Raw genomic sequence first — 13,902 nt, forward strand, 5'->3', positions numbered from 1 at the left:
TGAGTAATCAGTATCAGTGTGTATCTTCACTCATTATTCACACCACAAATTCTTGATCCAAATATAACCCTATTGTATAAAATTCTTTCCACAACATACCATCACCAAGAATAAAATAACTCCTGTAAATAATTACCTTTGGGATATGAAAGAAAATGTAAACATTTTATTTGGCAGTTGTTTCTGAACACATGAATAAATAAATGGAAAAGTACATATTCATATTTCTTTTTGGAGTAACAGATACCATTAAACACTTATTTACACATCTTCACTGCAAAGGACAGTTACACAATTCAATTTTGACTTATAAAAGGTAACTTCCCACACCACTGGACTGGACAGGAAAGGATGGAGATACGGGTAGTGCTTGGTTCTAGCAGCCTCAGTGTTTGAAAGGCATTCATTTGCAAGTGTGATAAGAAGAGTCATCATGCATTTAGTTCATCCGGATCATGTGCTGTAGAAAGTTTCTGATGGCAGCCACAGAATTTCGTGTGTCATGCGCTTAAGTCAACTATGACATGTTTGTAAATCTGTGTGTTTCCCTTAAAACTGGAAGCAAAAAGAAAATTACGCTTATTAATGGACACATGCGTGAATGATCTTGGTGCCTGAACATTCAATTCCTGAAATTTTACAAATTTGGCTTTCTCTGTATCCCAGTTATACACTTGAGTAAAGGAATAATCACTTCCAAGAATTGCGTATTGATAGTTATTTATCTGAAGAGGCTGGAACACCATGGATCCTCGCGATGGCATCCTCTGAATATCCTGAAATGAGGAGCCTCCCCATTTCATTACTTTGGAATCACCAATGAATCTTGTCAAGCAAATGTACACGTCACCTTTCACTGAGAAGTGCTTAACGGCATATACATCTTCCATGTTAGGGATGTCAGTTTGGTTAGTAAATAATTGTATTGCTTTGTTCCACTGATAAATTACAGGACGCTGGGAACTACTGGACAGGATTAAATGAGGCGTTCTGAGTGTCTGAGGTGTTCTGGCTATTTCTAGATATTCCACATCAGTATCCCTGTACCACGCATGTAAAGACTGATGGGAGTAGAATCCATTTCCGTTCCATTTATAAATGGTAGTAAAACCAGCTTTTGAACTGTCAGCAACAACAAAGTACCAGTTGTTTTCAATCTTGAATGTTTCAATGTCATTGGGTTTTCGGATTTTGAGAATTTCAATATCCTGGATTTTTATGAATTTATTTGCAAAACTGTCTCTCTTATAGATGTGAGAGCCGCCGAACAGCTGGGCCACAATAACATAGAGCTGAGTTTCAATGACTATAGGCTTGCACACTACAGTGGACGTGCCTGGAAAAGACAAATGAGAGATTAGGAGGACGGCCATCCTCTTTTGGAGCATGTTAATACACATGCCGAAGCCATGCAACTGCCACCAAAATCATTTCCTTGGTTGATTAGGCAAGGCCAATTTCCTAATCAGGTCCAGTGGCAGCAGGATCCCGAAGTTCTGTGCCTTTGTACCTCATGGAGTCTTGTTATCAATAACTGAGTTGTCATGTCACATCCAACGTGTACTAGATGTTCAGGATACATGGCTACAGCCTGAGTTTTCTCTTCTCACCTTTTTTTTTTTTTTTTTTTTTGGTCAAGCCGTGTGTGGATCTCAGTTCCCCAACCAGGGATTGAACCCATGTCTACAGCAGTGAAAGCACCAAGTCCTAACCACTGGACTGCCAGGGAACTCCCTCTCCTCTCGCTTCTTACAGAAAGAAAACATTGCTTTCCCTGACATATCATGAGTTGGAAACTGCCATTTATTGAGCACCAACTATATGCTTTGCCAAATCATCTCATTAAATTTCCCAACAATCTTAAGAGATAAATATTATCACCCTCCCTTTTGCAGATGAGCAGACAGAAGCTCAGAGAGGTTCGGTGCTGCTAGGAGAAGGCAGAGTTGGGATTCAAACCCAAGGCTACCAGCGTCTCTACGCTTTTAACCCAACCTGGGGTGGGCAGTTAGCTGTACAAGGGCTTCCAACTTGGCCAGCATTCCACAAGGTTCTAGAACAACCTCACAAAGTTTTGAGCGGTAGTCTGGGCAGCCCACGGCTCTACCTGCAATTGGTTTGCTCTATGTATAAACTGCTTCTTGCTCTAGAATGAACTGACTTTCTCCTGAGAAAGGAGAGAGATGCCACTTGTGAAGCTTTAGGTCACTGGTGGCAGAAGAGAAGGAAGAGAAATCCTTGAGAAAAGTGAAAGAGGGGTACAGTCATGGGCGAAGCTCCTGAATGTTACTTTGGGAAATCTCAGAAAACTACATGGGAGTCTGTCAGAAGCCTAGCTCGATACCCTTTGTTAAGAGTTTAACATTTATCAGTAGATTCTGATCTCGTAGAGGGAGCTTGGCTCTAGGAAATCCAAAGAGAGCTGGGCAAATCTGGTCCCAGGCTTTTTCTGACAGCAGCTCTAAGGGCTTTGAGGTAATAAGTTCCGGATCAACTCTTTCTATTAATTGGCTCCATCCATAGGCAAAATTATTCGAATTGTGACCCTTTTCAAGGCTGTGTAATTCTGTGACCTTGGGAAAATCACTTCTCTGGGATTCAGTTTTCTCTTCTGTACAATGAGGGTTGGAACTAGATCAGAGATGGCCACTAGTTTTCAGCCATATACTAATATTGATTGACTGATTGATTGTGACTGCCTGGAGAACTGTGTTAAGAAGGATTCTGTCCTCTGCAAGAAAGAGCATCATGATAGATTAGCGATGTCTGTCTGGGGTGAGGGAGGGGATAGTGACTGTATATATGACACATATTCGTCATCCTAGACTAGATGATGCCATCTGAAAGTCTGCAAATATATGATCATTTTTCATTTAAGTGCTCATCTAAAGATTCGTTCAAAGCAATTGACAGACTGTACACATGTAAAAAGAACCTTACACAAAGGTAAGGTTTAGATTTCACAAAGCCCTGCTGCAATCCATTGGAAAACTGAGGGGACTTCAGGAGATTTCCCATGAACATTTTGCAGAAGTAATGTTTTTGCCGTAAAGTTTGAGACTCACTGATCTAAAATAACCTCCTTATTTTATAGTTAAAAAGAGGGGCCCAGTGAGGGTGAGTGGCTTGACCAGTTAGCTTGTGGCAGAACCTAGATTAGAACTCATAATTCTTAGTCCAGTACTTTTTCATTGAAGAAAAATAACCCACCTTTTATTGTATATTTACTAAGCTAGGTCCTATGCTAAGTTTCTTGAACATATGCTCTCATTGTTTTATAACAACACTGAAAGTTAGGTATTATTATTCCCATTTTACAAGTGAGGAAATTAAGCTTTAGGGAACAATCCCAGGCACTCAGTAAATGGGAGATTTGGGATTCAAATAATTCTCAACCTGCCCAAAGAATTCCCTGATATCATTCATCTTTTCCTGTTGCCCTTGGCCCAAGTGGCTTAACTTTCCACTCAAAATACGATCAGGCTTTTCATACCTGTAATGTTGTCATAATTCCGGAAGGTCTTTTCTACATGGTCCCATTCAAGGAAAATGCACTTTCCAGTGAAAGGCTGAGCGATGACTACATACTCATCGTTCATATAAGAAAAAGTGTCTATGGACAGTGATTGAAAAGGCAGGTCTTGAGACTTTGCAAACTCTGCAAAAATTGAAAATGATGATGAGTAGCTATGCTGATGTCTCATTCCTTGGCTAGATCTCAAATGTCCACAAGAAATATATTTATTCTAGAGAAACAGTGAAATGACAATTTTACTTTGCTTTTAAACACATGAACTTTTAACGGTTCATAATATTTTTAAATTGCTCAGTTGGTTTTTAATATATATATTTAAAAAATTAGTTCCTGCATATGTAAAAAAATGTAGTCCTTATTTTAATTTTATGAGGTGGAATGATTTGAAATACATTACCTGTAATGATGCAATCAAAATCCTTGGAGGAGAGACTATTGATTTTGCGCTTCTTGTATTCTGGAGGGCCTTCACAGTAGATGTCTTCGACAGTTGCATTGGTGTGGCCTAGCCATTCCACCAGCCACTTCAGTTTACAGTCACAATTAAATGAATTACCTCTCAGGTCCCTGAAAGACAAACTTCAGCTGCTTTTGATATACAAGGGCCCTTCCTTCCCAGGCATGACTTTTACTTTAGCAATTTATTTTTTTTTAATTTTTAAATTTTTTTACTTTAGCAATTAACATGTGCAGAATGACCTCACCTGGCTTTATATCATGCCTCATAATCTACCTTCAACCTGACTGACCATTCACTTTGGGCTCAGAGAATGACCACAGCATGCCCTTGCAGGCCACCCCAGTCAATGCAACCTCATAACTTATTCCCTCTTGCATTCAAAGGTAGCTCAGTCTAGAGCTGTGCTGTCCATAGAAATACAATGTGAACCACATATGTAGTTAAACATTTTCTATAGACACATTAAAAAACTAAAAAGAAACAAGTGAAATTATTTTAATAGCATATGTTATGTAACCCAATACATACAGAATTTTATCATTTTCACTTATAGTCAATATAAAAATTACTAATGAGATATTTTACATTCTCTTTGTATACTAAGTCTTTGAAGTCTGATGTGTATTTTATACTTACAGTATATCTCAATTTGGAAAATAAAATTTCAGCAGAAATTCCTGATTTGTATTTAGAGTTAACAAAATTTACAGTTGAAAAAAACAGATGTATACACCCAAGTTGTTCCAAACATACTTAAAAGTCTTCCAATAATTGAACAGAGAATCAGTTTTTAAATTTAAATTTAGTTTTTTATTTAATTTTTTAAAAATTATGTAAAATTTAAAATTCAGTTCCTCATTTACACTAGGAACACATTTCAAGTGTTTGGTGATCACATGTGTGGCCTCTATATTGGGCAGCACAGGTCTAAAAGAAAGATGTAGTGATTGTTGTACCATATTTAATTACATCGAGTGAGCTATTTGCTTTTCTTCTTCCTCACAGACATAATTAATCCTGATCTTATTCCATGGTCTACAAATTCAGTTTTAATAGGAAATGACTTCGACACAGCCGAGTTAATGCAGACATACAATAATAGCTCATGTCCATAATAAACTACACAGCATAGATAGTTTAAATTTCCACATATGATCCCAGCTCACCAAGTTCTCTGTTTATTTGCATTGCTTCTGTTCAAAAACTCTATCTCTTTCCTAAAACCCTTCTTGGTCACACAAAATTCCTAAGATAGGAACCACCTACTTTTCACACAGCATATGAATACTTTTTAAATGTTGAAGCATTTAAAAATGTGTTTTAGGGGGTAATTCAAGAAACCAAGAAATCTACTAAAAGGCAAGTTGGCATGGATCCTTGCACTTCTTAGATGATTCTTGGTTTGGGCATATCAAAGTAGGCCCAAGAGGCCAAACCCATTATGGGATTCCTTGGAGAGACTGAGCCAATTTCAAGTGTTTTTTCTTTTGCTAGTGTGGAGTATAGGCTGACACAAGGTTGGGCCAGAGGGTCCCCAAATACGCTGTATCCCCAAGTCTGCCATGGAGAATCATCTAACTTCCAAGACGTTCTCAGGACTCACCTCATATCCCAAGAATACTCTGACCCAGAATAGTGAGTGTCAACTTTTCTGGGCTATTGTAAACCAGAGCAGATAACTGTGGTCTGTCCAAGACTATTTGGAAGTGTCCTGATTCTGACACTCTCTTGGAAATAAACCATCTTTCAGGAATTGGGGTAATAGGCATGGAGGAGGGGTGGGGGGACTACTACAAGGAACAAAGAAAGTTTTTCATAGCTTACTGATTTGAAGTTAAATCCTGGGTTTAGGAGAAAATTCTTGACTCAGATTTTTGTTATTGGAGAAAAGTTGTTTTGAATATATATTCTATAGCAAAGTACCTGAAAAATAAGAACTCCTTTGTTTTCATACATCTTTCGTTTGTTCCTGTTTTCTACCTTGTGACATTTAAATACCTTTCCAATGTTCTGGAAGGCACTTATTGAAGCTAAATTGCTTTTGAAAGGGTTAGGCATATATTACTTGCTTTGCTTACTACAAAATACACAAATTCTTTACAAAGATCTTTCACTCTGAGGCTTAAAAGTCAAAGTTTGAAAGCTCTTTTGTTTGAAAAAGGGTCAAAAATAATTAAGTTCATTCCCTTCCTGGGGCTTAAGCCAAATTCCTGGGGATTAAGCCTAGAGCTGTTGTTCAGTCTAATGAGAGAAAAGGCAAACTTTCCTCCCTTCCCCCACTTCCTGCTCCATTTCTCTCTTGACTGACCAAGCCATGGGTGTAAACTTTCATCTTTATTCTGTCAGTTTCCCAGACTTCTTTATGTTTTTCTTTTGTAGCCCCATTTCCTGGACCTCATGAGAAAAAAAAGGCATCTTGAAATTTCTATCTAGCCCTCCTCTTCCTACCCCCTCCAAGTCCCCTGTCATCAGTCCCTGCTATACAGACACACACTTTGTCAAAGGCAAACTTGGGACTATATTTTCAGAATATAGTGGTAAATACCATAGGAGACTCAAACATTAGTCCAACTGAATTCAAATTTTAAGCCAATTTAAAATTAAAATTTAAAAATTCTCATTTAATTTAAAGCCAATTAAAAAATTTAATAATCAACACCAGGCTTCTTTGTTAACGACTGCAAATTAATTAATTAATCAGTGATTTCTTAGGTCCTCTTACACATTTGTTAAAGAATCCAGGCCTTTGAAAATGTCTTTTGGGAGAGTCTGGAGGTTGTTGTTTGCAAGGCTCCTGGAAAAAAAAAAAACAAAGAATGATGTAAACTGTAGTCATAAATGAAATAAATGCATTTTATGGCCCCTTATGTATTATGGTATTAAACAAACAAACAAGCAAACCTTCCAAAATACAAGTAACAAAATGATGCCTGGGCATCGGTCTTTCTACTTAGCACTGAGTATGAACATCACACACTCAGGCATTCCCTCTAAGGGATGTCTCCCCATGTCCATGTCTCCATGTGCTCTCTCTCCTCACACTCAGGCTGCCCTTCTCCTCCCTCCCCCCACTGCCCCACTTGCTCTAGAGAGCACCTCAACCTCCAACTCTTAGTACCAACAGCTCTCAAATTTGGAGGCCTGTCTAATCAATCCCCCTTCCAGCACATTCTTTTTATTTCCTCCTTTTTCTACATTTTTTCCCTTTTAGCTCCATTCATTCATTCCTCCTTAGAAAATAGCTTCCTCATAAATATCTATCTATTCATACATCCGGCCATCCATTCATCCTCTTTAATCATCTCCTTTTCCCTTCTTCCAATTCTTGCCCTATTATCACAGGAATTGCTTTCTCCTTCTCTTTCTAGTTGTTCTTCCACTTACCACTAAAATGATTCTGATGCTAATCAAGGGTAATAAGTAAGAAACAGTCCTGATAGTATCAAGGAAAGGGGCATGTGTCCATACTGCAGAAATGTGCACATAACAAGGAGCAGATGCTGTATGACAGAGAAGGGTACTAGGTACTGGTAATTTTCTATTTTTAACCAGCATTATACATGTACATGTTATATACTTTTCTCAGGAATGTTTTTAATTTTCACAATAAAAATTAAAAACTAAAACAAAAGAGTCTATGCTGTCGGCCTCCAAAGCCCTTGAAAATTCTCTCAAATTCCATTTAAAACACTCTCAAAAGTCTTCTATGTTTTCCACCTCCTCTAATTAATGCAAGATTTCTCAAGTGCAAGCATTCAAAACTTTTAAAATCTATTTTTAAGTCAATTATGTTGTTTTTCTGAGTTTTAGAAATTACCACTAGATTAGAAAGCTTTTTTCAATGAACCTCAACACAGAAGAAAGGGAACTGAATCAGAAGTTTCCAGTCTCAGTGATGGTCCATTTTGTGACAAAGAGCACAGCTTTGGAGTCATTCTTTCTGAGCTTGGTTTGAATCCCGGCTCCACTATTTACAGGCTGTGTGACTTTGGTTATGTACCTTCTCTGCGACTCAGCTTTTTCATTTTTAAGCAGAGGTAATAATACCGCATATCATAAGAGTGTTAGAAAAAGTAAATGCGATAACTCAGGATGGTAGCCGGACTACTCCCAATAAAGGGCAGCGGGGAGGAGGAGCAGGGGACAGGAAGGAGAAAGGCTTTTGTGTGGTCTTTGCCCAAGAAACAACATTTAGAAAACTGACCATACGAATGAACCGTTGTGACTGTCCACCTATGCAGAATTAATAAAATGCTGCTAAAGAAGATTTTCCAGAGAACAGCTCCATAATTCTTTTTACTGAATGGTGGTTGAATGAAGAGATTTCTTGGGTCTTGGACCAGTCTAGAATCTCTCTCAAGTTATGTGTCTCAATATATTTGCTGACACAATGTGTCCTGAAGTCCTCATTCTAACTTCTCTTAAGTGGACGTCCCTCCCCCAGAAACCAGCACGAAGTGCAACTGTCTGCAGGGCATGAGCTTGGAGGAGGCGGGGTCATAGGACAGTGGGAGTGAAATGATGAGAGTCAAGTCCTGAATTACTGCAGCCACTAGGGTTACACAGGAAGAGACACCATGTTTTTATTGCTGCCCTGGGCAGTTCTTTTAAACAGCAGGTGAATCTGAGAGTTCCGGCGTCCTGCCCAAAGAATACAGCTCTAAGCCTCACATACCCAAGGTGTTAAGAGTCAGTGAACTTCATAGATACAGAGAACAAATTGGTGGTTGCCAGAGGTGGGGTTGAGGGGATGGGAGAAATGGGTGAACTGTGGGGTTTTTTGTTTTTTGGTTAAAAAAAAAGATTAAAAAAAAAAAAGGAATTCCAAAATTAAAAAAAAAAAAAAGACTCAATGAGCATCACCACCCTAGGTTTTACTAAGGGGTAGGAATGCACTGTATCTGGGTATCTGATGAGGGGTAGAATTGATTGGGAGAGGAGCGAAAACAGGCCAATGAGAGGTTTGAGAAAACATGCATCAATGTTAATTTTTTTCTAGGATGACTCTGTAGTGAGTACTGGAAGGATGTTTTTCTTACCACTGTATCCCCAGTGCCTGGCATAATGTAAGTCCTCAACAGCTACTTTTAAATGAATGAGTGAATGAGGCAGGCTGGAGTCGATAAGAAGAAGGACATCCATCCAGACAAAGAAAAGAGCAGAGAATGCTTCTCTTAGGCCCTTGTACCAAGACACTGAGTTAGGGAGAAATTGCAAAGCCCTGTGAATTACCATTGCCCCACCTCCACGATGCTCACAAAGTGCCCTCCCTCCTCTGAGCCCTCACTGTGGTGATAAGCCCTAAACAATAGGACAGCTCTTCTTTTTTTTTTTTTTTTAATTTGGCTGAGCCGCGAGGATTCTAGTTCCCAGACCAGGATTCGAACCCAGGCCCCAGCAGTGAAAGCGCTGAGTCCTAACCACTCGACCACCAGGGAATTCCCTAGGAGGGCTCTTCAAAGTGTGCCTGCAACTAAGCTCCATTCTCCAGGTCCTGACTCAGAGCCTACCTAAGAAACATTCTGTAAAACACCGGGGAAACTGCCGAACTGAGCACCTAGCTGCCTTGAGACTAGCTGAGAAGGGTCAAGCATTCTCAATGGCAGGCAGGCTTTCCTACCCAATGGAACTGATGACCATTCCCTCCACTTTGGTGTTTTCATGGTTTACCTGAGAAAGCCTCTAATTATGGAGTATGGAACCTACTGGAAAGTCTTCTCTCTAAGGCAGACCAGACTGGCTCAGACAGCACGTTTGTTTCAGTGCCACTGGGCTCTGCTGCTAAGAAAGCATCGCCCACGGCCATCTGGGGTGCTCCCAGCCTCCCTGCAGTGCGGATTCTCAGCTTGAGTTGGTGTCTCACTGAATTTGCGGTACTTCAAGTGCAGTTATTTTAATTTCATACAAAATGTTGAAAGGGGATAAATACACTACAGGATTCGGAGTCCTGATCCAGGACCAGTGGAAGTTAGGCAGTGAGGTTTAGTTTATTCCTACGTGATGGTGTTTACTGCATAGCACACTCTGTTCTAGGCATAGAACATAGATTGACTGACCTAATCTCATGACAACCTTAGGATCTAGGTACTCCTAAGTATTTTATTATCCCCACCCCCATTTTTACAGATGATTATTATCACTTCCATATTACACGTAAGAAATTGGAGGCACCATGAAGCTTAGTGACCTGCCTGATGTCCCACAGCTATTAACGGGTAAAGCCATGCTTTGAACCCAGGCAGTCTGGTGGCAGAGATCCCCCTCAGCCAGTACGTTGCACTGCCCTGACTAACTGGAGACACACAGGCACCCTGAGCTTGGGGACTGCTGTATATATCTTTTGCACCTCCGCAGTGGTGAGCAGCCAGTAGGTGCTCCCCAGCAGGTAGACATTGATGACATTTTCCCCAAATGTCTTTATACATGCATGCAAACAATTGTGCCTCCACTGGGCCTTAGCCACGAGGATACTCATGTGACGCCCAAGGGAACCTTTATGAAAACCTCATGGGTGTTAATAGAAACCAGTACAAAATGTTTAGAGATATTGTGATCATTGGTCATAAATGATTTTTTAATTCATTTTTTCCCTGATTTCAGAAGTAATACATGGTCATCAGGAAAATTCAAACCTTTCTGAAATATGTAAGCTATTCAAACACTTAAGTTAATCCTGTATAATATTACAGTCATTCAGAATAATCAAGAGAGGGTCCCAGGATTTGTAAGGACTTAAATATAAGGAATTCTCTTTTTTTTAGGGGGGGGGGGTGGTTTGAGGGGGAGAGGAGTCTATATAGTAAGTTTTAAGTTGTCTATTAATGTCTCTTTAGAAGGTAAGTCTACTGAGTTAGATGTATAAGGAGGTGAGATAAGTTCATTGCTTCTTTAGGAATGAACTGAATTTATATCAATGCTCAGACAAGTCCCTTGGAGCAGCTTTAATGTTAGGCCAGGGTGGGAACCAGTTGGATCTAAAAGTATATGTCTAATCCCAACTATTTGCATTTGGAGACTAGAGCGAGGGTAGGGCTCTTCTCTTCAGGATCTTCTCTTCCTTCCCAGCCATATTTGCTCCTCAGATCATGTCCTGTGGAAGGATCCAGCCAGCTCCATAAAGCTTTCTGATCCTGCTATAATTTTTTTTCCCTTTTTCCTTTCTTTTTTGGCCACTGCATGGCTTGCGGGATCTTAGTTCCCCAACCAGGGATTGAACCCAGGCCCTCAGCAGTGAGAGTGCGGAGTCCTAACTACGGGACCACCAGGGAATTCCCCGGTCCTGCTATAATTGACATGGTGGAGAGGGCACTAGATGTCTCATTAAAGACTTCGGGAAACCTCTAACTTTTACCGCTACTAACTGGGGAGCAGCTTAAACTCAGGGTGTACCTCCGTGTTCTCATTCGCCAATGGGGATAGTGCCTGCCCTGTATCTTTCATAAGGTCATCAAGAGAGTGTAATGAGGTCAAGAATATGAAAAAGCTTTGTAAACTCTTCCTGTAGGTTAGAGGGTGAGGTGATAATTCTTTGCTACTTGAATGTGTGCCTTTAATTGAGAAGAATTGGTCTGAGGTGGAGGAAAGTGCACTTTGAAACCTAACACCTCTAAAATCTTAAAAAGAAAATTAATGGCTCAAACAAATGTCAGATTTATTTATAAGTGGTAAATAATGGAAAATGAACTTGATGTGCTGAGCAGTCAGAGGGACATTTGGGCTTCAAATCTTCCCTACCCATCTCTTCTTGAAAGGAAAAAAGGAAAGAAGGAAGGAAGGAAGAAGCAGAGAACTACACCTGGAGGAACAGCATAATTAGAAAGGAGATCATGGCCTGGGGACAAGGCACTCAGTGAGAAAATATTTGTTCATCTAATTCCTCTTGCTAGACTGAGCTCTTCCAGGTTGGAGCTGGATTTTATTCATTTTTGTGTGGCACATCCTAGAGACTATTTAGGATGAACCATATGGCAATGCCATTTTTGCAGATCCAAAAGAGTCTCATATTGGCAATGCCACACGAATCAACCTAAGTGTTTGATAAAGATGCAAGAGATCTAAGGGTCATATTCAATCGACTTTAACCTGTTCCCTCCTAAAACCTCCTTCCTGCCTCCAGCACCGGTCAGACAGGTGGGACTTCCCTTTCATTGTCTGACTCTTAAGATTCACGCCTCTCTCTTTGAAGGCTGCCTCTTGTGTTCCCTTGAGCTTGAAAATTTCTAGGTATTAAGCACATGCTGTACCAGTGCCTTCTTCTTATACTCTTCATACCTCTAAAGAAGGGGCCTCTTAATGACCCAAATTTATATTTCCATTTTATTTGATGGGCATAATAGGCTCTAGTCAAACAAAATGAATGTTCTTCACTACACTAGGGTGTTGTATAAATTTTTTTCTTCCCCACTTTCCTCCCTTCCTCACCCCTCCCCTCTTTCCCCCTCATTCCTTCCTTTCTCTCTCTTTCTTCCTCCCTCCCTCCCTGCTTTCCATTCTTCCCTCCAGGTGAGGTAGGCCTTTAGGCTGGAGAGAAGATATACTTGATTGAACTAAGGGGCGCGGCAAGGCTATGTCCAGGTTCCCAGAGAGAACACCAGGGTCTTACATCCTTCCTTCAGCCCCTCATGATGCGGAGCCATTAGACACAGGCCATGTTGAATGGATTTATGTGAATCAAGTAGATTTCAAGTTGAAGTCACGAACTTCCATTTATCTTTCCATTTATTCGTTTCTTTTATTTATTTTTGTCTGAAAGATTAGGCTTGGTGGTGTTTGGCTCTGTAATCAAATGGCATAGCTTTCGTACCATACACAGCCAGGTTTGCAGCATATTGTAACACTGACATGAAAAGCAGTGTTGCAAACTGTTTATTTTATAAACATTATTTTCCTCGTCATTTTATAATGACTATATACAGAAGCCTTGAAAGGTGCAGTGATTTCGTAAAATACATCTGGCCATGAGTTCCCTGTTGCTGCAAGTCCAAACAGCAGTAGAGACAGGGACTAGTAAAGGCAGCATGATGACCACGTAGACACCCTAGAATAAAGGTTCAAAGGGCAGGCATTTTTATCTGCCTTGTTACCTGCTACCTCCCGCGGTCTAGAACAGAGCTGGAAATGAGGTACTGTGACGCAACAGGTTAAAATCGACAGGATGACTATGATGCTTAGATGACATGCATCTTTACCTAACACTAAAGAGACACATATTAGGCACTTGAGAAACAGTCCCTGAATGGATGAGTAGCCATAGCAGTTCAGCCATTGAGTTGATGTTATCATAATTCCATAACTACTCAGTTCACTTGTCACATATCCCCTCCAGGCTTCTGTTTCCTCATTTCTAGAATGGGGGTTGTGTGACTCTGGCAGGATCGTTGAGAGTGTTAAATGAAAATTCACGTAAAGCGCACTGGCCAACATAGTAGTAGGCACTTAGCAAATGTTAGTGCCATTTCTTCCCATGCCCTTCTAGTTTCCTTAAAAGTACATCTGTCTGTGAGTGTGTGTGTGTGTGTGTGTGTGTGTGTGTGTGTAGGGGAGGGTAAGGGAAAGGAGTTATTTGGTTCCTGTTACTCAGGATTTCCCAGCCTCAGGACTGTGCCCTTTTAGGCTGGGTAATTCTTTGTTGTGAGGCTGTCCTGTGCATTGCAGGATTTTAGCAGCGTTGCTGCCCTCTACCCACTAAATCCCAGTTACATCCTCTAGTTGTGACAATCAAACATGTCTCTAGATATTGGTGAATGTTCCCTGGGAGGTAAAATTGTCCCGTTAAGAACAGCTGATGTAGCTCTAATCATCCATTGAATAAATATTTCTCTTATAAAAAAGTTGTTCAGGCGCTGTGTAGACGTGGCCTGCGGTTCTAGTATATGTTTAAATGTATATGAAGTCAGGGCTTGTACAG

At 40.3% G+C, this 13,902-nt stretch overlaps 1 protein-coding gene across 1 annotated transcript in view; it reads right to left on the bottom strand.

Annotated features, from left to right (window-relative positions):
• Positions 1-239: 239 nt before the first annotated feature.
• Positions 240-13,902, bottom strand: part of LGI1 (leucine rich glioma inactivated 1) — a 32,789-nt gene continuing 19,126 nt past the window's right edge. The window contains exons 5-8 of the mRNA XM_059900494.1: positions 6,718-6,789; positions 3,933-4,102; positions 3,494-3,658; positions 240-1,336 (exon numbers count right to left, since the gene is read on the bottom strand). Coding sequence (XP_059756477.1) covers positions 501-1,336; positions 3,494-3,658; positions 3,933-4,102; positions 6,718-6,789 — 1,243 coding nt within the window. The 3' untranslated portion in view covers positions 240-500. The remainder of the gene's footprint in view (positions 1,337-3,493; positions 3,659-3,932; positions 4,103-6,717; positions 6,790-13,902) is intronic.

Source organism: Balaenoptera ricei, chromosome 16, assembly GCF_028023285.1.
Source record: "Balaenoptera ricei isolate mBalRic1 chromosome 16, mBalRic1.hap2, whole genome shotgun sequence".
NCBI lineage: Eukaryota > Metazoa > Chordata > Mammalia > Artiodactyla > Balaenopteridae > Balaenoptera > Balaenoptera ricei.